Raw genomic sequence first — 24055 nt, 5'->3', positions numbered from 1 at the left:
CAAGAGTTGGCGGAAAATAGCGGGATCAAGGACCCCTTCACCGGATGGATGGATGGATAGATGCTGGTTCGGCACACGGGGCAAGTATATGCCACCTTAGTCACTGCGGTTGCAGTGGTGCTGTCAGTATTATTATGTGCAGGCTGCCGTCTGGTACCATGCATGAAGGGACTCCTCTCAAGAGTGGTGGCTAGAGCTGCAAGCGATGTAATGTATACAGTTCTGTCCATGCAGGACCCTGACTTACATGATAGATCAAGTTCAGCCTCATTGCCTGTATGAGCGAGTGATGCTGTTTTTATAAAGGCCCCAACCAAAACAGACAAAGACTTCTGGGGTGGGCGCTCGAGTAGGAATCTACATTTATAGGCTCAACAGGAGGGAGATGTTGGAAGAATGGGCTGAGTCAGGAATCTTGCACTAAATGTAGCTGAAGTAATGTATATGTGATTCTATAAATGTAGCTAGAAGTAATACTTTATGTAAATCGCAGTAGAGTGATGCTTTATGATTAACCTATATCAAGTGAATATTCTTGTTTGAGGCTTACACCCCCCCCCCTTGCATGAAAGGGGAGTTTGTGTTTCTTGTTTCTGCAGAAGGCAGACCTTGAGAAATAGCAGGACAAGACTTCCACATGCCGAATACAGTGGGACATGACCAAACCAGTTCTTACCAGTGAGATTGCCATCAGCCTCACATTTGGGCCAGTCATGTGGTGTAAACGCCTAGTTAACCATTAATTTACCATAAGAAGTGGACATTGATTGGATGAAAATATACTGTTACACCTCGGTTACAGCCCAGAACACACCTATGCATCATACATATTCATTACTATAAAAAGTTCAAGTTCTATTGTTTTATTAGATTTTGGGCATGTGACAAGACTGCTCTGTCTGATCTCTGTACTTATCTCCATGCGCATGAAAATAAAACGGATCTCCCTTGTTTTCCAAATTACCGGAATTCAGTATGGAGTTTTTTAATTAACACACATCCACCAGCATCCTTTGGGCCCCCTTCTTGGCCTGCCTATTACCCATCGATTGGTGTAACCTTTTTATTCTGCATATGTGCTTTTGATATTTGTTTTCCTTTGGGTCCCCTATTGGTTTTTTGCAGCCACCTGGTAGGTAGGTGTTCTCTTTTTTTGCATTAAATATATATGGCATGTCTCTTTATTATTATTTACTTTGTATTATACTTCGGTTAACCTTGGCCCTTTTGGTAAAGCTTTGCTTCTCTGGGCTGCTTGGGCTTTGTCCGTGACAATCGTGTGTGTCTGAGCATCCAAACCAACCATCCAAATATTTTGTTTTTTTATTAGTGCATTCAGTGTGTCGTGTTGCTTGAACAGTCTTCATGGATCAGTATACGTGTACTTTTATTGTATCCTCAGTTAACTGCGTGTTATAATATGCACTATTGAGATATGTATGTATTCTTATAGATACTACTGTACCCATAACCCTTCACCCCTGATGAAGAGAAAACTGTTAAATTTTCAAAACATGGTGGGTGCCTCTTCACTGTATTATACAGGAATTGGGTTATTCATATTCAACCACTGTTTATGCTTCACTTTCCACATGATTTTTACCATTGGTCTTATTGATATGTAATGAACTTTTTTTTTTATTATACTTATTGTAATTATTTTGGCCCTTCAAAGTCCCACCTCCTAGAGGGTGTATGTTGTAATTTTTTCTGTCAAAATAGTTGGGATGCAGGCCCTTTTTCAAGGTGTCTGTGGTATCACCCCACCCCCCCCCCTCCTTTATTTGAATTGGACAGGCTCTTGAGAATGGCTCTCAAATAAGAGGCAGTTAAAGAGTAAAAAAAAAAAAAAAAAAAAAAAAGCTTAGAATTAAAAGCTTAAAACATGCATAATTTGTATGTATTTATTTTAACGGCTCACTAATCCTTTAATGTTCATGGTTCAACAGGTAATGTCAGATTACCAGAGAAGAAATGTTCAACTCATTTGTTACGGTGTGGAGAAGCATCTACACACAGTAAAAGTCCTCTTCCGTAATTTAATTATTTTTTTTGGGTGCCACCTGTGACCACACCATGACATCAAAGAACTAGATTATTTTGCAAAGTTAGGGTACCTGTACTGATATTTTGCCAAATTTGCCTTTGGTCAGTCCACAGACAATTATGCTTTAAGTGCACACATTTGAATAGAAGCAGCAAATTTTAAGTGTACTTATCACATGGAAACTTCCAGAAAAACGGAATTTTTGTAAAATCTTACCTGTAAAATTCCTTTCTCTGAGTCCTCCGACAGTCGCCGCCTCTTCATATTCGTCACATATGGGGTATTAGACTTTGCTCCGAAGGAGTAGCTAGGCAACAGAATATGTTAACAATAAAGCTTTTAACATATCCCACCCTCAAGGGGTGGTCCCCTCAGTCAATACCCTCCTACTTCCTGCAACCATATCTCAGTTTTAGTGGAATAGCAGTAGAGTATACAACCAAACCCCAAAAGAGGGGCGGGGGCGGCGACTGTCGGAGGACTCAGAGAAAGGAATTTTACAGGTAAGATTTTACAAAAATTCCGTTTTCTCTTACGTCCTCCGACAGCCGCCGCCTCTTCATATTCGTCACATATGGGGACGTCCCAAAGCAGTGCAAACATGAGGGGTGGGAAACGCATCCGCGCCGAAAGGCAACGCAGTCTCCGCATCAAAGAAAGGAACCTTACCAAAGGAAGGAAACCAGCTGGGCAACAGCAAAAAACAAGTGCTCAACAGGAGCAACAACCCAGGAAAAGACAAAAAAACCAGGGGATACAAAACTTATCCCAACAGCCAGGAGTCCCCAACAAGGGACCCTAGGGAACAGCCGCACTAAGAACCTTGCGGCCAAAGGAAGCATCCGCCGATGCCTGAACATCTACTTTGTAGAATTTTGTGAAAGTGTGCACGGTCGACCAAGTCGCCGCCTTACACACCTGGGCTACAGAAGCCCCATGACGACAGGCCCAAGACGTACTCAGAGATCTAGTAGAGTGCGCCTTCACAGGCACAGGGGGAACCTTCCCCTGCAAAGCATAGGCCTGTTCAATGGTCTGCCTGATCCATTTGGCGATGGTAGAGGCCGAAGCCGCCATGCCCTTCCGAGGACCCTCTGGAAGAACAAACAAGGAGTCAGTCTTTCGAAAAGACTCAGTCGATTTAAGGTAAACCCTTATCGCCCGAACAACATCCAGAGAATGCAATCTCACCTCCTTTGGATGTTTAGGCTTCGCGCACAACGAAGGCAAGACAATATCCTCATTAAGATGGAATTCCGAAACTCGTTTCGGAAGAAACGAAGGATTAGGTCGCAAGACCACCTTATCCAAATGAATAACCAGGTAGGGAGACTTGCAGGACAAAGCCGCCAGCTCCGACACTCTGCGAGCCGAAGTGATCGCCACCAAAAAGGCGACCTTTTTTGGACAACATAGACAACGAGATCTCCCTGATCTGTTCAAAAAGGAGCACGTTGTAACACAGATAGAACGAGATTCAAGTCCCAAGGGGGCAGAGGATCCCGCCTAGGGGGGACCAGATGCCGCACACCCTGAACAAAGGTGCCAACCAAGGAGTTGGAAGCCACGGGACGTTGAAACAGAACGGCCAGTGCAGACACCTGACCCTTTATCGTAGCCAGCGCCAAACGCTGATCAACACCCGTTTGAAGGAAAGACAGCACACGGGAAACCGAGTACGTGCGGGGTGAAAACCCCCTGGACTCACACCAGGCAAAATAGGCCTTCCAAGTACGGTAATAAACCTTCCCCGAGGAAGACTTCCTCGCGTTGATTAAAGTATGAACGACCTCTGGAGAGAGACCCCTCTCCTTCAGGACCTCGGTCTCAACAGCCAGGCCGTCAAAGCCAGCGACTGTAAAGCAGGATGGTATATCGGTCCTTGAGACAGTAGATCGTCTCGAAGAGGCAGACGCCACGGGGCGTCGACCGCCAGATTCACGAGGTCTGCGTACCAGGACCGGCGAGGCCAGTCCGGTGCCACAAGAATCACCGTGCTGCGTTCCGAGTGTAACCTGCGAAGGAACCTGGACAGCAACTGAATCGGTGGAAACGCGTACATCAGCCTGTACTGATGCCACGGGGCCACTAACGCGTCCGACGCGTCTGCCCGAGGGTCGCGCGTCCTTGCCACGAACCTCTTCACCTTGTTGTTGAGACGAGACGCGAACAGGTCCACATCTGGAAGACCCCACTTCGCGCACAACATCTGGAAGACAGCCGGGTGGAGAGACCATTCCCCCTGATCCAGGGTCTGGCGACTCAGATAGTCCGCCTGCCAGTTCTCCACCCCCGGAATGTGAACCGCCGTTATCGCCGGGACATGAGTCTCGGCCCAAGACAGAATGTCGGCCACTTCTCGAGCCGCTCGGGCACTCCTGGTGCCCCCTTGGTGGTTGATGTAGGCCACCGCCGTGGCATTGTCCGTCTGCACCCGAACCGGGCAGCCCTGCAGCCGGTCCGTCCAGCGATGAAGACAGAGACTTATCGCACGCAATTCCAGAATGTTGATCGGAAGGGAAGACTCCCCCTCCGACCAAGTCCCCTGGGCGGACAGAACGCCCAGAACTCCACCCCAGCCCGACAGGCTGGCATCCGTGGTGATTACCGTCCACGAGATCGGACGAAACGACTTGCCCCCGGACACCAACGGGGACTGGAGCCACCACAGAAGGTTTTCTCTGGTGCGATGACTCAACGAGATTTGAAGATCCAGAGATTGAGGTCGCCCGTCCCACCTGGACAGGATCTCCGCTTGGAGACCCCGCGTGTGAAACTGGGCGAATGGAATCGCCTCGAAGGCCGAGACCATCAATCCCAGACATCTCATACACGTCCGCAGAGACGAGTGCGGAACGTCCCTGAGGGACCTGACTTCCTCCTGGAGAGTCCCGAGTTTGTCTTCCGGCAGGAAGACCTTCGCCTGCACCGAGTCCAGAATCATTCCCAGATAGGGAAGACGAACCGACGGACTCAGTGTCGACTTTGGAAAATTTATCGTCCAACCAAACTCCTGCAGAGTTTGCATCGTGACAGACAGGTCCTTCTCCAGACCCTGGCTGGTCGCAGACCGAACCAGAATGTCGTCCAGATACCCCAGGACAGAAACGCCCTGGGCCCTCAATAATGCCAGAACCGGTGCAAGCACCTTGGTGAAGACCCGCGGAGCCGAGGCGAGACCAAAGGGCAACGCCACCAACTGGTAGTGATCCTCCGCAATGGCAAATCGAAGGTATCTCTGGTGACCCTCGAAAATGGGGATGTGAAGATACGCATCCTTCAAATCGATGGAGGCCATGAATTCCCCCGGAACCAGGGCAGCCACCACCGACCGCAGGGATTCCATGCGGAACTTGCGAACCCGCACAGAGCGGTTCAGAGCCTTCAAGTCCAGAATTGGACGAACCTTGCCCTCCTTTCTGGGCACGGTGAACAGATTGGAATAAAACCCCCGAAACCTGTCCCGATGAGGCACCGGAACCACCACTCCCTGAGCCCTCAGGTCCCGCACCGCCAGGTGCAGGTCCCGCAAGCGCTCTGGAGACAGTTGAAGATTTGAGGGAAAAAATCTGCTCTCCGGCCGAGAGAGAAACTCGATCTTGTAACCAGATCGAACGATTTCCTGAACCCATCTGTCCCGCACACGGGCCAACCAGGGCTGAAGAAAACCGAGCAAGCGTCCCCCCACCCCAAAACTGGGTGAGGGCGCCCCTTCAGGCCGAACTGTTATGGGCTGCAGATCCGGATTGGCCGGACTTCTGTTTACCAGACCAGGGCTTCTTCTGAGAGCCTTGACCTTTGAACGGTTTGCCCTTGTAGTGCGGCCGAAAGGCACGAAAAGGACCCCTGAGGGGGCCGAAAATTAGCATGCTTCTTCCCAGAAGCCCCCTTAGCCTTGGGGAAATGGGGCAAGAGAGTGCTCTTACCCCCGGTGATCCCCTTAATCAACACATCCAGGGACTCCCCAAAAAGGCGAGACCCATCATAAGGTAGATTGGCTAAGGTCTTACGTGAAGATTGGTCCACCGACCAACATTTTAACCAAACCAGGCGGCGAGACAACACCGCCACGCTGTGCACACGTGCAGCCAACGGAACCAGGTCCAGGTCCGCATCACACAGATACATGACACCCTGGTGGATTTGATCCACCATATCCAGGGTCGCCGGCGAGGCCGAGTCGGCCACTAGGACGCGCCTAAGCATCTGCGTCCAACTTGCGATCGCCTGGGCCGCCATGAGAGAAGCAAACAGAGCCTTAAGCATAGAACCCGTAACAGAATAAGTATGACGGGCAAGAGACTCGTCTCCTATCCGTGGCATCACGGAACACAGGGGAATCCTCTGCAGGAATCGCAGTGGCTTTGTTCAAAACCGCAATTGCGTGATCCACTGGGGGAGGCACACACCACCTTTCATCAGTGGAAGGCGAAAAAGGATAACGCAGCTTGAATCTACTTGGTACCGCAAAAGGTTTGCGCAGATTGCGCCATTGATCCTTAACAGCGCGCTGAAAATCATCATTGCAGGGAAAAACCTGCGGCGTCCTGCGTTTTCTCTGCGTCCCATAAGCCGCCAAGGCAGCGGGGGGACACACTTCGTCCTGCAAACGCAGCGTTTGCTTAATGGAAGCAATCAACTCATCCATGATTGCAAGCTCTTCAGGTGAGCCAGGGGGAGAATTATCAACCCCCTCAACTTCAGCCTCCACCTCAGACCCCACTAGATCAAGAGAGGAGCGGGACCCCGATAAGGAGGCCCCCGCCATAACAGCCCCATCACCTTCACCCTCAGAATCAGAGGAAAGAGCAACTCTGGGCCTTTTAGTAGATTGAGCAGCCACCAGCATCTGCACCTGAGCAGCAAGGCCAGCCACAATAGTGGCTAAATCCCCCCCTGGGGGGGAAACAGCGGTCCCCTGGCTTTCCACCAATGCTGTAGGAAATTTGCCCTCCTGAGAATCCATTGCCCCTGTAATGCCAGACAACAAAGGGTTAACTGCCCCTTTTAAGCAAGCGCGGCAAGCGCAGCCCACCGCACCACACTCAAGCACAATAAGACCCCCACAGGGAATATGCAAACTGAACACAGGCAATGGATAGCAAGAACAGAAGGATAAAACCTGAGGAGACCCTCGCCGCTGCTGCTGCCTCGATCGGTGTTCCTGGAAAGAGGAAGTGATGCTGCCAGGGCGCTCTATGTAAGCCTATGGAGGCTACAAGAAAATGGCCGCCATGCATGTAAAACACGCGGCCGGAGCGAGTGTAGGCAAAATGGCATCGTTTGGCGCCGAAACCGCCGCTCCACAGTGCATTAAAACACACATTACATTCCAAAATCAGAATACATGTCAGATCGCCGCAGCGATCGCTGTATATGCCCAAACATGCCAAAAAAACATGCCCCACAGCACACAGCTTCTCACACTGACCAGTCTGACACACACAGTGTCATACAGCTCCCCCCCCCCCCCCCCTTGCAGCCCACAGCATGCAGCCGAGAGATAGGGAGACAAGCAGTGTGAATAGAGGCAGGTTACACAGTCCCAGACTGACACCGCCCCAGACAGACAGGTCCCCACATAAATACACTTACCTCACATGGCGTGGGGGACCCGCACAGGCGAACAAGCCGCTGCACATGAGGCAGGGAGAGTCGCATTCAAGACGCACACAATGGGGGTTAAGAAACCGCACAGCGTCCAGTGAGGTAGCCACCTCACCAATCATCCCTGCACCGAACAGGGATGGGTCGTTCACTGTGCCAGGAGCGTTACCTGGCTGAACGCTCGATGGCAGACTGGGAAGCCACTGACCCACGACCTGCGACCAGGGGGATCAGCCCGAGACCCAGTCCGCATGATCCTCTTCATCCGAAGAACTAACTAACGCTGACAAAATAACAGCTAAGTAAAGGTAGAGAGAAAACTCAAACAAAATTTTAAAAAGAAGAAAGAGTCTGGGACAGAAAGTCCCAGCACAGAGAGAGCCAGCCACTCCTGACAAGCTAGACATTAAAACTGAGATATGGTTGCAGGAAGTAGGAGGGTATTGACTGAGGGGACCACCCCTTGAGGGTGGGATATGTTAAAAGCTTTATTGTTAACATATTCTGTTGCCTAGCTACTCCTTCGGAGCAAAGTCTAATACCCCATATGTGACGAATATGAAGAGGCGGCGACTGTCGGAGGACGTAAGAGAAATGCTAGTTGCTCATCTGTCTCTGGCTTCAGTGGTAGAAAATACTGACCCGAGACAAGTATGCAACCAGTGAAGTGAACCCTTGATCTAAGGCAAACAGAGCAGGAGAGGTTAGCAATGGCATCTGATGTATCTCAGAACAGGTTTTCTCAAGGTGTGGTTAGATACTCTTCACACACACTTAAAACAGCTAATCTTTTAACTGTGTGACACATGTAAATTCATTCCAGACACCAATGTACACATGCAGCACGTGAGTACTTTTACATCCATAGTTGTGATGTGTAGTGGTCTTTTATGTCCCGATTTCTTTTAAAGGGTTTGTACACCCTCACATATACCCAGTGAAATGATCATTATCAGATGATACAAAAAGATTAAACAAATCCTCCTACATAGGTTTTACTTGTTTATCTGCAGTTTTCTCTACCCTGCACCTCTTCAAAGGGGCAGAAAAGTGTTAAAAGTTTTCTTCATATGTCAGTGTACGAGAGGAGGGGGGCGGAGAGATTGCAGTTATAGTGTGAGAGCACTGATCGGAAGAAACACCCCCCCCCCCTACACAGAACGATGTTGTGAATAGACAGACTCCGTTCTGAGCTCATTCCTGACACAAATTTATGTCATGTGTCGTGAAACCTCTCAGAAGTGACTCTGATAACAGAGGAACAAAGCATCAGAGAGCAACACTTAGAGCACTGGAGAGAGAGATAAGGAAACAGATATACACTCACCTGCCACTTTATTAGGTACACCTGTTCAATGGCTTGGTAATACAAATTGCTAATCAGCCAATCACATGGCAGCAACTCAATGCATTTAGACGTGGTGAAGGTGACTTGCTGAAGTTCAAACTGAGCATCAGAATGGGGGGGGGGGGGGGGGGAGGGGGGGATTTAAGTAGCTTCGAACATGGCATGGTTGTTGGTTCCAGATGGGCTGGGCTGAGTATTTCAAAAACTGCTGATCTACTGGGATTTTCACACACAACCAATGCTAGGGTTTGCAAAGAATGGTCCGGAAAAAAAGAGAAAATATCCAATTAACGGCTGTTGTGTGGACAAAAATGCATTGTTGAGGTCAGAGGAGAATGGACAAACTGGTTTGAGATGATAGAAAGGCAACAGTAACTCAAAAACAATCGTTACAACCAAGATATGCAGAATACCATCTCTGAACGCACAACACTTCAAACACATCGATGGGCTACAGCAGCAGAAGACCACACAGGGCGCCACTCCTGTAAGCTAAGAACAGGAAACTGAGGCTACAATTCAGACTCAAATTGGACAACAGAAGCTTGTTGCCTGATCCGATGTGTCAATTTCAGCTGTGACATTCAGATGGTAGAGTCAGAATTTGGCGTAAACATGAAAGCATGGATCCATCCTGCCTTGTATCAACAGTTCAGGCTGCTGGTGGTGTAAAGGTGTTGGGGATATTTTCTTGGCACACTTTGGACCCCTTAGTACAAACTGAGCATCGCTTAAACGCCACAGCCTACCTGAGTATTGTTGCTGACCATGTCCATCCCTTTAGGGCCACAGTGTACCCATCTTCTGATGGCTCCTTCCAGCAGGCTAATGCGCCATGTCACAAAGCTCAAATAATTTCAAACTAGTTTTTTGGACATGACAATGAATTCATTGTACGCCAATGACCTCCATAGTGACCAGATCTCAATCCAATAGAGAACCTATGGGATGTGGTGGAACAGAAAAAACTGCAGCCTCTGTGCAATGCCATCATGTCAATATGGACCAAAATCTCTGAGGAATGTTTCCAACACCTTATTGAATCTATGGCACAAAGAATTAAGGCAGTTGTGAAGGCAAAAGGGGGGGGGGGGGGGGTTAGTCCAACCCGCTATTTGCAAGGTTTACCTAATAAAGTGGCTGGGTGAGAGTATGTGCTATGCTCAGATTCCATGACTGAGGTGTACAACCACTTTAAAGATCCATTGTTCTAATATTCAATGAATCTTAAAAACAATGTCTGCAATATTTGAATGGCTTGTTGAAAATGGTGTCCCCAGGTGTAGAAAACTGAATACAATTTAAATTAATGTCATGGAAGTTATTTACACATTTTGCTGCTATGCAGAACCTTGTTTAATTTTTTTTTTAAGTAGATCTAATCCCAATGGCAATGTTGCATAAGAGACTTCAAAGGTTACTGTGATACCAAAAGGTGTTTTCAGTCTTTAAATTTGCAGCCTTGATTAAAACATATGGTGATCATACCATTAAAGCAGTAGAAACGCAACTTTTTTTCTAATGGGTCCTTTCACTGTTATGCCAGTATGCACTCAATACTAACAAATTATGGCAGACTTGCCTTTTAAAACAGGGCCCTCTGGTGCTGAGCTGTCACCACTGCTTGCACTTACATCTTCAAGTTTGCACACTCGGGACGTTTGAATGGCCAGGCCACGATGACATAACCATATCTGCACGAGTCACCATGCTCCCTGCATTCAGGGCACACTGCGCATGTGCCGTGATGTCATTGGCTAGAGCTGATGTGAATATCTACTAAGTGGCACACGTTTAGGAGATTTTCACTGGACCTTCTGTTAGCCTTATTGTAAAGCTTACCTGTAGGTACAAATTTACAATGGTAATTTTACTACCACTTTAAGGATCTTATTCAGACATTCGCTGCTACGGGGTGGCATCTGTCTCACAATTGTCACCCAGATTGTCACCCAGTCACATGAGCCCTTGTTAGACACTGTCAACACATTATGCAGACATGTTCTATCATTAATCCTATTGGGAAGCCGTTCCTGAGCAGTGATATGTAACCAAAGTCTGGAAGGATATCAGAATCTGCAGCACTGATTCAAGATAGCAGGGTCACTGCTGCTTGAGAAAAGTGTCTTTGCAGCTTAGGGAAAAAAAAATACTATTGGCAACAATAAAGAGTGTCTCTTGTTTGAACATTGCATACTGATCGCTTCGATTGGGACCTGGTGCCATTAGCCACAGCATTATTGTTCTAATTAATTCAGATCTCTGTATTATGGAGCGTGCTGAATTTGTGAGATTTTTAAAAAGCACTAAGATCAGGATGAAAAAGGGTAAAAAACAGCAACTGATTATGTGTAGTGCTTTAAGCACCAAATTTAATTTTGTCCATTTAGGGTCTGGATCTACATTAAGCAGTAAAGCATGAAAGTAAAATGTAATATTGTTAAAGCAACTCTGAGGAGAAAAAAAAAAAAAAAAAAAGGAGCTCCCTCTTCACACATCTTGCAGCACATGCATGCATCTGATCTTCAGAATCTGGCATACTTCTTGCGTATTGGATCCCTGGTCCCCTCTGTACTTTTTGGTTCCACCCACAGACTGCTATAGACACACTAGTGACACAGCAGCTTGCAGGTGGAACCACAGGCGACCAGGCAGTGGCAATTTCTGTAAATCTAAAAGTGAAAACACACTGAAAAGCATACAAACAGCTGGCACAACAATCTATAAATCTATAGCGTGGCACTTTGATGTATTAAATTGACATTTCTGGTAGTGATTTTCAGCAGGTTTAACTCTTAAAAGTAAATAGAGACATGGGCAGCAGGACAGATAGCCTTTTGCAGGGATTTTTTTTTTTTTTTTTTAATTAAAATTCTTTTTGAGTCGCCTAAATATGGGCAGCAGCAGTTTTTATTTATTTATACCACTGGATGCAAGCTCAATATTTTAGTTCTGATATACAGAAGCTAAAAACAGGAAAATACATTACAGCTAAAGCAACTAATCAAAACCAACAATAAATAAAATATAAAACTCAAATACTGAAAGTAAAACATTTAAAGATATTTTAACTTTATTTTTTTCTTAAAATCTACCTATGCAGCAAAATTCCACCTACATGCATATTACAGAAATATACCATAACAAAACACATAGGAGCAGGTATAAAAATGCAGTATGTTTAAACAAAGACAAAAATTTAACCTATATCATGGTAGCAAAAATCATGGAGTATAATTTTAAGCCAAATAATAACACATGGAATAAAAAGGAAAAAAACTGCCAGATTCTGTTCTGTGTACAAGACGCAGTGTTTCACATCATATACAGCTGTGATACAGTTTAATTTGGTGAGGATATCTGATTGCAAAGTGCGCTGATAACTGGTGACAGTTGTGGTAGGGGGGGAGGGGGGGAGTATATTTATTTATATATTTATATATATATATATCTTTAGAAGCAAAACACAACTACAACATAAAATTTACAGGCCACTGTCTCATTCTTCCAATAATACAAACTTTAAAAAAATAGAAAAGGAAAATATATATGCAATGATAAAAAATTGGTAATGGGACATCTGACTTTCCTCTGGACAAGATTTAACTTGGTAGACCATATGTACAAACCCACAATGAAACAAATTTTCAGCTAAGCCGTAGTGAGAGAAAAAAAATTTGACACCGTACAATAACCTACTTCGAGCCTGACTCTTACAAAGCACTCTACAAGCGGACATTTATGGCGTGGAACAACACTTGAATGGATTACATTTCATTGGCTGAAATAAAAAATACAGCCAATAAATTTAGAACCCTAATGACGTACTTCACCAGTTGCTGCATCAGTCAATAAAGCTTCCTTTACTTTTTGAATGTAAACAACTTAAATAACATTCCGCTGGCATTGCGTTAGGTGTTCTGTTCTGCTATAACTTACATAAACGAAAATAAAACTCTGAACACCACCACTCATCCCCTGTGCTAAAGGAGGAAAAGTGCCAATATAAAATATCACTTTGTCCATAAATATAATGCATACATTCAGTGATTTAAAAGGCATTTAAACTGTTGTGACATATGCAAGAAGGAAAAAAAAAATCTGCTAAAAAAACGTACGGCCGCTGAATGAATTTATGACCGACATACTGACTCGCCAAGTAACGAATATGAAAACAACAAAGTCGAAAGAAAGAAAATAGTGTTTTATTAAACTACCACACTGTTATAATACACTTTAAACATACACTTTAAAGGTAGCTTTTAAATTTGAGGTGTCATAACAATAAGAAAGACTCAAACAAAAGCCTGTAAATAGGTGAACTGTTGTAGGTGCTGCAGTCTCTATTCATTTTATTTCACTACGTCTTAGAAAAATGGTATAGACCTTACATACCTGCAATTTCACTTATGTATTTGTACACGTTCTATAGTTGAAATATAAACAATTGTTAAAAAATAAAACAAAATACAGTAACATAATAAAAAAAACATATACATATTTATCAGGTACATGTATTCGATACATACAATTTTAATGGGTAGAAGCAGATAGGTTTAAATGCTGATTCAACAACTAAGTTAAAAAGAAAACAAAAAAAGAAAACAAAAAAAAAAGGGGGGGAAAAAAAAAAAAAAACAAACACCCTTGTATAATTTTCCTGTTTCCCCATGACTAGGATTTGTATGCCTTGTTTGCCTCACTATGGAAATGACCGACTGAAATCATGTTTGCATATGCTAGCCTACTTAAATTTACAATAATGGTATTTGATGTCAGAATATTGGAGATCGAAAGATGTGCTTAATGACAAACAATTCACTATTTTTTGGTCCACCAGTGTTCAAGAGAGTGGGTGCTTTTTTCATTGCATGTAACCATTGAAAAAAATGTTTCAACCTACAAGATTTTCAACATTGGTTATATTGCCTTCATGACTCAAACATTAAGAAGAATTTGGCAAATACATTTTATGTGCATGGCTTTTTATTAAACACAGTCTCGACAGTGGCTATTGTCAGATTAAAACGTATAGAATTTATTTTTCTTATAGTTCTTTACAAGAGAAATGCTTAAAATGTGTACATAGGATCACCTAATTAAAACAAATTGGTTGTTATCTTGTAAGCAGAGGAATGGTAAAAAGGGAGCCGGGTTATGAGTGCTGATCAATGTGATTTGTCAGTTATGCATAATAAAAATTCCAGTCATCAAGAAAATTACAAAATGTCATTCTCATAACATAATTTTTTCGTGACCCATCAACTTTGTTATCTTACAATAGATAAATACCAACATGTTCTTATTTTTTTTTTATTTTTATTTTTTATTTGTTTTTGACATTTATTTTTTTTTACACTAAACCACACAGGACTGATGCATTTGGTTAGACTACCATTTCCATCTGTCAATGTTATTTATACTTGTATGTATCATGGTAAAATTTCATCAGTTCTAGATTTCCAAAAGTACCTACAAAAGCCATGCAATTTTACCAATTGATCATACGTATGGAATAGCATACAAAGTAAGGCATTTCAGTGTCATGTATAACCAAGTTACTGTCAATCCAAAAAAGTTTGCACATCAATAAAAAGATATCTAAGAACTCAAGAACAAGGATTTGCTTTTTCTTCCACTACTGTATAAAAATAACCACAATTAATAGGTGTTGCATGATATTTACTCAATTGTCTCATTTCCAGAAACTGTGACGAGTTGTAAGGGAATCTCAGAATTGGAGAGGAGATCTTGGTTGCTGGTATTTACAGTCCCTATGCCGGATACAGCTCCCTGCTGAATATTTGCAAGGATAAGGGTTGTACCTTCGGCAGTTATCAATGTTTCATCAGGCTTTGCTTCTATGGATGCCAGTACAGCACTACTGGCATGCATGCCTTTCTTATTCTGATGGGTTTTAATGTGTTTGGCAAGGTGATCGCTTCGCATAAATCGTTTGGAACACTCTGGACACACAAACTTCTTTTCACCTGTTGGATTAAAAACATTGTATTTTTTAAATTGATATACACATTTCTTTTTAAGCTAAAGCTGTAGAATGTATTTTCATTAAACAAAATAACCCCAAAAAACCCGTGACCACAAAGCATTTTCACACTTCTATTAACTGGACAAAAAACAAAAAAAAAGACACTTTAAAAGCATAACTTCTGCAAGCAAGCATTCAGCAGGTGCAAGTTTTTTTTGTTTCTCCAAGCTATATTGTCATAGGCAGTACGTTTTGTAAATTAGTTTTCTGCCCCACATACTCAGGTATGGATCTGTGGTTAACAGTATTGTCTTCCTTCTGGAAAAGTCTCTGCAATTCATAGAGTTCCAAGTGACCCCATTTTCTGATTTTTTTGGGTGGGGATGGAAGTTTCATAGACTGGGTAGTGGCATGACATTAGTAGCCAGAAACACGCCATTCCACAATACTGTTTGGACAGGGAGATTCTGCAAATCAAAAGGAGAAGGGTTGGGTGGAAGGCATGTAAGCCAAGCAGACTACAGGACTAGAGCCACAACGTGGGGGAGATTTAATAAAACTGGGGCACACAGAATCTGGTGCAGCTGGGCATACAAGCCAGTTAACTTCTAGGTTTTATTGTTAAAGCATAATTGAACAAGCTGAAGTTAGAAGCCAATTGGTTACTATGCACAGCTGCACCAGATTCTGAGGGGAGTAAATGTCCTAGTGTCCATATGATATCCTATTGCTCACATCAGAATGTTGAGGGATGCAATGCAAACGGAGTACGATGGCATGGATTTGTCTCCAGGTTTAGTTTGGTCAGAAGGAACGGGGGGGACTGGCAGGATCACACTCCATACACCGATTCCCTAAGCAACATATACTCACCTTTTCCTCACTCCTACACTGTGACTGGGAAAAGAGCATTGTGTAAGTCGTACACTGTCGAACCCAAAAAAAAGGTGTGCAAGTCAAAAACCTTTTTAAACCTGGGAGATATTGCGCATGGCACTTAGCTCCTGGGTATTTAACAGAGTGGTGCAACTAGAGTTACATGACCCTTTTTCTTTATCCTGAATAGAGAACAGAAAGGATCACTTTACATGTCAGGTTTGGAATATTACCAGGGGGGAAGGAGAGGAGTGGCGACCACGGAGCTGATGGCCGCTTGATCCAGGAGCTCCTGTGACTGCCTGAGAATCTCCTACATCTATGACGCACTACGAGCCTGCCACTGATTCCACTTATCGCCCCTCGACACAGCGGAACATAGACTACACCAACAAGGGATGAGGAGGAGAAGAGCCGTTATGATGCCCCTAAAAACGCTGAGTTTTTTTTCCCCCACCGCTGGAGCGGGGTTCTAACAAAATAGCGGCGGAGACAAGATCCACAACACCGCCCTCGATCCTCTAGCAGGGGAGCTGACAGCTGGCGCCACACAGGGAAATCTGCAACACCCTGCCACAATGGAAGACAACCCAGCCTCACACTCAGGTCACTCCACTCTTTCAAACGCAAAGCCATGTAAAATCGAGGCCCAGAAAAGAGCAGGACAGTGATAATAAGGATGCATCTTCAATGGAGGCAAGTGGACATGCTGAAAAATCCCCTCCTGCCCCCTTTTACATTATTCCCCACCACCAGTCAACCAGTATCAGATACCACCTTGAATATTACCAGGGAGCATTGAAGTACCTAATCAGTGACCAACCTGGTATAACCTTTCCTACTCTAAGCATACCTTAGTTTGGTGGAAAAGTTGTACCAAAATGATCATAAGACACATGGGGGGGTTGGACCTTAGTACAGGAAAAACTCAAAGGGCAAAAAATGTATTTTTGTCTTACCGTAAAATCCTTTTCTCTGATGTTCATTGACAGACAGCTCCATATCTACTTTAATCCTAGGGTTATGCTGCTCTCCACTGGAGTAGGACTAGACGGAAACAAATAAACTTGACTATGCCCCTGGGGCAGTCTTAAGGGGTATACTTCCCACTTCCTGCTATAGGACTTCAGTTTGTAACAAGCAGTGTCAGAAGAATACATAACCCAACTCAACAGAGGGGTGGGTGCTGTGTCCCTCAATGAACATAAGAGAAAAGGATTTTACGGTAAGACAAAAATTCAGTTCTCTTTCGTTCATTGACTGACAAAGCTCCATATCTTTTTTGACCCTTGGGACATCCCAAAGCCGTGTCAACATGAGGGGTGGGAAAAACACAGCAATGCACATAATTTCCAAAAAGGGCTAAACATAGCCAACCAGATAAACCAGGAGCTCACCAACCAGAAAGAACACACCCTCAAGAGGCAGGAACTTCTGCAAGAGCAGCCTGCAAAGCCTTGCGGCCGAACGCAGCATCTGCAGATGCGAATGCATTCACCTTGTAAAACTTGGTGAATGTATGCACAGAGGACCATGTGGCCGCCTTGCACATCTTAACCACTGACGTTTGTTGGAAGGCCCAGGAGGCACTAAGCGCTCTTGTAACAGGAAAAGGAGGAGCCTGACCCTTAATGGAGTATGTCTGCACCACCGTCTGCATGATCCATCTGGAAATGGTCGCAGCAGACGCGGTCTGCCTCTTCTGAGATCCATTCGTAAGGACAAAGAATCTGAGTTTTGAGCGACTCAGGGGCCCCTAGGCACACCCTGATTGCAGGGAATGCAAAGCAATTTCTTTCGGATGTGTCAGCTTAGGGCACAAGGCAAAACAATGTCTTCATTAACCTCCCTAGCGGTATGAATATTTCAGATTATAGGTGCTGAAAGCGGTACATTGTTTTGCATAGAAATCTGTTTTACATTTCAAAACTCACCTTCCCCCTGCGATCCCACGCTCTCCACTCGGCCAATGCCAGCACCTGTCTTCCGGTTCCCCTTCCCTGCGAGCGTTGCGACACAGGGGGGTGGAACCAGCGGCAAATTCAAAAGTGTAAATACACCAAATGACATGATACAAAGCTGTAATCCTAACGGATTACACTGCATCATGCCATTTCACCACAGGATTTCACCTGGTCATTTTTCCAGTGTCCTGCCTGTGCTTTTCCAGTTCTTTGTGCCTGGAAAATAGAGAATGATCCATGGCATCCAAAAAGCATTATTTTTGCACAAAAGCGCTTTTAATCTAACTGGAAAACAGCGACAATGAAACTGAGTTACTTGAAGAACTGATCGATAGCGATTCGTGGGAAAATTCGTCATCAGGTACGGAAAGTGACAGCGACGATTCGGATGTCTCTTTCTGGCACATCGCTCCGTTGGAAATTGTGAACAATCATTTGATATACTTTCCAAATTCCACAAGCTATGTGCCAGAAAGACATCAGAATTGTTGCCATCGCCACTTTCCGTACCGGATGATGAATTTTCCCACAAATCCCTATCGCTCAGTTCTTCAAGTAACTGTTTCGTTGTCGCTGTTTGCAGTTAGTCTAAAAGCGCAAAAAAAAAAAAAAAACGTTTTTTGGATGCCATGGACTTTCTAAATTTTCCAGGCACAAAGCACTGGAAAAGCACAGGCAGGGCACTGGAAAAGTCACCAGGTGCAATCCTGTGCTGAAATGGCATGATACAGTGTGATCCGTTAGGATCACAGCTTTGTATCATGTCATTTAGTGTTTTTACACTTATGAATTTGCCGCCGGTTCCACCCCCCATGTCGCAACGCTCGCAGGGAGGGAACCAGAAGGCAAGTGACGGCAATCGGCTGTACACAGAGCGGGGAAAGACTGAGGACAGGGAGGACGGTGGGGGAGCGCAGGGAAGGTAAAGCACGTTCTGGGGTAATCCCGAGTGTGGCTCGGAGTTCCCGCTTACGGAAAATTAACCCCGAGCCACACTCGGAAATATCGCCGGGGAGGTTAAAGTGAAAACCCGAGATGACCTTAGGAAGGAACCACTGACCGGGACGTAGCACCACTTTGTTCCTGTGAACCACCAGGTAAGGTGACCGACAGGACAACACAGCCAGTTCCAACACCCTGTGTGCAGAAGTAATAGCCACCAAAAAGGCTACCTTCTATGACCGAGTAAGCAGAGGAAGTTAACGAATATTTTCAAAAAGCAGTTTTTGAAGAATCGACAGTACCAAATTGAGGTGCCACGGAGGTACCAGAGACCTTACCAGACAGAGGAGCCAAGTGGCGAACCCCCTGGACGAAAGTGTGAACCAAAGAATTTGCAGCCATCAGCCGTTGGGAAAAAAAAATTGGCAAGGTAGAAATCTGGCCCTTGATGGAGCCCAGAGCCAAACCCGTATCTACAACTTGTTGTAGAAACTTCAGCAGACGGACCACCGAAAAGGAACGGGGAGAAACTTCCAAGATTCACACCCAGAAATGCACGCCCTCCAAACTCTATGAAAAATCTTCCTAGAAATGGATTTTCTAGCTTTTAACAGTGTAGGAATCACTGAATCCAACAACCCTCTAGCCTTCAGTACCTGTCTTTCAATAGCCAGGCTGTTAAAGCCAGCGACCGTAAAGCAGGATGGTAGGCTGGCCCTCGAGACAAAAAGATCTTCTCAGAGGGAGTCTCCAAGGAACATGGGCTACCAGCCTCACAAGGTCTGTGTACAAAAACCAGCGAGGCCAGTCTGGAGCCACCAGAATGACTGGAATCCCTTCTTACCTCAATTCTGCACAGAAGCATCGGCAGAAGCTGCAGTGGAGGAAAAGCGTAAATAGGACGATACTGACTCCAAGGGGCCACCAGAGTGACGTTGGCCAAAGGATCCCAAGATCTGGCCACAAACCTCTGAACTTTCTGGTTGAGACGAGAGGCCAACAGGTCCACATCCGGAGTCCCCCACCGGAGACAGTTGTTGAAACACTTCCGGGTGAAGAGATCATTCGCCCAGACTCGGGGCCTGCAGCCTGAGGTAGTCCGTCTACCAATTTTCCACCCCTGAAATGTGCACAGCAGAGAGGGCTGAACTTATCGTTCTGCCCACCTTGAAATGCCGTCTACTTCTCTGGCCGCTAAGGCACTTTTGGTGCCCCCTTGATTGATATATGCCACAGCCGTGGCATTGTCCAACTGAATTCTTACCGGACACCCCTGCAGACGATCTGTCCACATGGACGGGCAAAGCCTGATCGCCCAAATCTCCAGGATATTGATCGACAAACCGGATTTCTCCCGAGTACAAACCGTGCTCAAGATCCGTCCCCACCCCGACAGGCGGGTGTCTGTGGTAACCACTGTCCAGTACAGGGGGAGAAAGGACTTCCCTTGTCAAAACGCCAGGGAACTGAGCCATCAAAGCAAGGATCCCCTTGCACCTCGGCTCAACAGGATCAGGATTGTCCAGCGATTGAGGATTCTTGGCCCATTTGGCAAGAATTTCCTTTTGCAGAGGCCTGGTATGGAACTGCGCAAACGGAACCACCTCAAAAGGTAGAGACCTTGCATGCAAGTCCTGAGAGACGACTGACAGTTGGACAACAGGAACCGAATTGCATGCTGCAACTTCAGCAGTTTCGCCTCTGGAAGAAATACCCTGGCTGAGGCTGACTCCAAGTCAGGCCCTGGTAGTCCAGGTTGCTGGACGGAATCAGGGCTGATTTTTGAAAATTCAACATCAAGCCGAACTCTTCCAGAGTTCGCACAGCGATGTCCAGATCGTCTCAAGACAGACAGAGGTCGTCCAGGTAACCCAGTACCGCGATCCCCCTCTGCCTGAGCAAAGCGAACATCAGGCCAACACTTTTGTGAACACCCACGGACCTGAGGTGAGACCAAAGGGTAAGCCATGAATTGATAATGTTCCTCTCCCACAGCAAAACGAAGAAAAAGCTGATGCCCTACATATATTGGGATATGAAGGTAAGCGTCCTTTATATCAAGAGAGGCCAGAAAATCACCTTGATGAAGGGATGCCACCCCGGTGTGAATGGACTACATCCAAAACTTATGAGCGCAAACAAAACAATTCAGGGCCTAGAGATCCAAGATCGGACGGACCTTGCCTTCCTTCCTGGGATCAGTAAATCGATTTGAATAAAATCCCTGAAAATATTCCAACTCTGGAACCGGGACAAATACTCGCTGTGATAGCAGATCCTGCACCGCCCCGTAAAGGCCCTGCAGCTGATCCAGGGACAGGCGCAAGTTGGAAGGAAAGAACCTTGCTGGAAGCAAGGACCAAAACTCGATCTTGTAACTGGACCAAATCAACTCGTGGATCCATTTGTCTTGAATGAGATAAGTCCATTGTTTGGAGAAAGAAGTGAAGAAGTCCCCCCACCCCAGATACGGGTGAGGGCACCTCTTCTGCAGACAAGCCCCCCTCTGCCTGAACTAGTGGAACCCGCTTTTGATTTACCAGCCCAGGGCCTCTTGGAACCCCCTGTGAAGGGACAGGTGGACTTTTGTCCCTTGTCCTGAGAGCCCACAGGACAAAAGGTCTGTTTGTGAGCCGAGAAGAAAGGACTATTTTTACGACGAGGCTCTTGGCAACCTGTGGAAGCTGATTACTCTTACTTCCAGTAGGATCTTTATTGATCTCTTCCATAAAGCACTAAACAAACAGTCTCCTGCAAACGGTAGATCAGTCAGCATCTTTTTGGAAGCCTGGTCAGCCGTACTTCAACCAAATCATGCGAAGTAGGATCGCCGCAGTGACAGACACTCTGCCAGCCAAAAGAGCCACATCCAAGGATGCATCACAGATGTACTGTAGCCCCTGTATCAACTGATCAGCCAGCTCAGTAGGATGTTGACCCCCTTCCAGATCCTGGCGTAAGGGTTTTGCCCACTCCGTTAAGGTCTGGGAGACCAAGGTGATAGCAAACACTGGCCTCAAAATTAAACCCGCCACAGTGAAAAGGTATTGGACCAGAGACTCAGCTCTCTTGTCCACAGGGTCCTTAAAAGACGGGGAATCCTCCACCGGAAAAAGCATGGCCTAATTTCATCTGGATACCTGAGAGTCGACCGCTGCTGGAACCGTTCGCTTCTTCAAAAGAGACTACTCAAAAGAGATAACTCCTAGCGAAACGCTTAGGTATTCCAGTCATGCGTTTCGGTGATCCCCACTGATAAGCGACAATCTTGTCAAAATAGGTAGGAAAAGGGAACACCTTAGTCAGCTTGGATGGTCCACAGGTGTCAAATTGCATCGGCGCAACTGATGCAGCAACAGCTGTGTCCTCCAATTTTAACGTTTCCAGCACTGATACAATCAGTGCCTCCACAAGAGTCTTTTCATGCGTAGCCATAGTGGAAGAGAAACCATCCTGTCAAAGCACTCAGGGTGTGTGGATACAGACCCAGTGGGTTGACTCGCGTCCGTGGCGGCCAAATCCACCTTAGACTGAGGAGGCAGAGGATCAGAGTTGTATAAAGTACTCGAAACCCATACTTGAGTAAAAGTACAAGTGCTCAATCAAAAAGTGACTTGAGTAGAAGTGGAAGTGCTCGATCAAAAAGTGACTTGAGTAGAAGTACTAAAGTATTCAACATTTTTTGTACTTAAGTATTGCAAGTAGTTTTTTTAAAAATTTTGCTACTCAAGTACTGAAAGTAAAGTAAAAGTACCAGTAGTTTTGAAAAAAAAATTGCTACTCAAGTACTGAAAGTAAAAGTACAAGTACTGTGTTATGTAGTTATTAAAGAAAGAAGTCAAACGTTTGAACATCATATTGTTTTTTATTATTTCAAATGCAGCTTTTATTTATACATACAGTAGCATTTATTTTCGTATGCGCTAATACACGTTTTGAGCTTCATAAAACCTGCCATCTACTGTTCTGGCAGTGGTAATTTTTATAATAGTAACGAGTAACTATGCAGCACAAAAAAAAAAAAAATATCGGAGTAGAAGTATTGAAATCATCAAAAAAATGTAGTGAAGTAAAAGTGGAAGTAGGAGAAAAAAAATTCTACTCCAGGAAAGTACAGATACCGCCTTTCGGTACTTAAGTACAGTAGTGAAGTAGTTCTACTTAGTTACTATACATCACTGCAGAGCATACAGTTGAAAGGCGGGGGGGGGGGGCACTTCTTGCTAGGCCGCTTTTGAAAGGCCGAACCAACCTTTGACACAAGTGACTGTAAGACCGTCGCCATGGCTGCCGGGGTAGACTGAGACCCAGAGGGTCCTGAAGTTTCTGAGAGAGGGTCAGGTGGTGATACCTGCTCCAGGGACTCGATGGTTAGTCCGGAGGTCACCCTTAATATGCAAAAAATTGTCACAAAAAACCACCCTCATACCGCTACTGCACGTCCCAGCGCACAAGTGGCGCTGCTATGGTAGAAGAGAGAGTTGTATACCTGCAGGGAATCACCACCACCTACTCAGAGCAGGATACAGAGTGCCAAGCTGCGATCAGAAAGGAAGCGATGTTACTGCCACTAGAGGCCCACCGCCGTATCACCGCTCAACAGGCTACAAGAAAATGGCCGATGCATTAACTTCAATGGGAAACTCCACAAACATGGTCGCCGTGGCTGCATAACAGCCCCCCACAACAGAAAGGTGGCACCGCACAGCACCCAAGAGCCTAGACCGGCCCTTCAGGTACCTATAGTCCACCAGGGGGGGCCTCCACAGGGACCCCCCATGCAGCCATTCGCCGCAGTAACCTCTGAATGTGGGCTGCTGGCGGCATGCTCCCACCCCCCTCCAACCCATCACCATACGACACCCCATGCATCACAACAGCCGTGCACCCCGGGGGGGGTTTGCTAGGTGAGGGCGACCTGGGCAGGGGGAAGCCCTGCTAGTTGGGTGGGGGGCAGGGCCGATACCGATATTTTGATCACAACGTATCGGTATCAGCCGATATTTTGTACATTTAAAGTTTTGAAAAATAAAGAAAATTTGACACAAATCTGGTACTGAACATGTTAATTTTTGTTTAAAGCTTAATGAGCGGCTGGCCCAGGGCCTGGGGGCGGCCGGCTGGCCCAGGGCCTGGGGGCGGCCGGCTGGCCCAGGGCCTGGGGGCGGCCGGCTGGCTGGTACAGGGCCTGGGGGCGGCCGGCTGGCTGGTACAGGGCCTGGGGGCGGCCGGCTGGCTGGTACAGGGCCTGGGGGCGGCCGGCTGGCTGGTACAGGGCCTGG

At 45.8% G+C, this 24055-nt stretch overlaps 1 protein-coding gene across 1 annotated transcript in view; it reads right to left on the bottom strand.

Annotated features, from left to right (window-relative positions):
• Positions 1-13185: 13185 nt before the first annotated feature.
• SP3 (Sp3 transcription factor) overlaps positions 13186-24055 on the bottom strand; it is a 77490-nt gene continuing 66620 nt past the window's right edge. The window contains exon 6 of the mRNA XM_082262050.1: positions 13186-14992. Within this exon, the coding sequence (XP_082118176.1) occupies positions 14685-14992 (308 nt within the window). The 3' untranslated portion in view covers positions 13186-14684. The remainder of the gene's footprint in view (positions 14993-24055) is intronic.

Source organism: Pelophylax lessonae, assembly GCF_965119305.1.
Source record: "Pelophylax lessonae genome assembly, chromosome: 6".
Classification (NCBI taxonomy): domain Eukaryota; kingdom Metazoa; phylum Chordata; class Amphibia; order Anura; family Ranidae; genus Pelophylax; species Pelophylax lessonae.
This window is presented reverse-complemented; position numbering and strand designations above follow the sequence as displayed.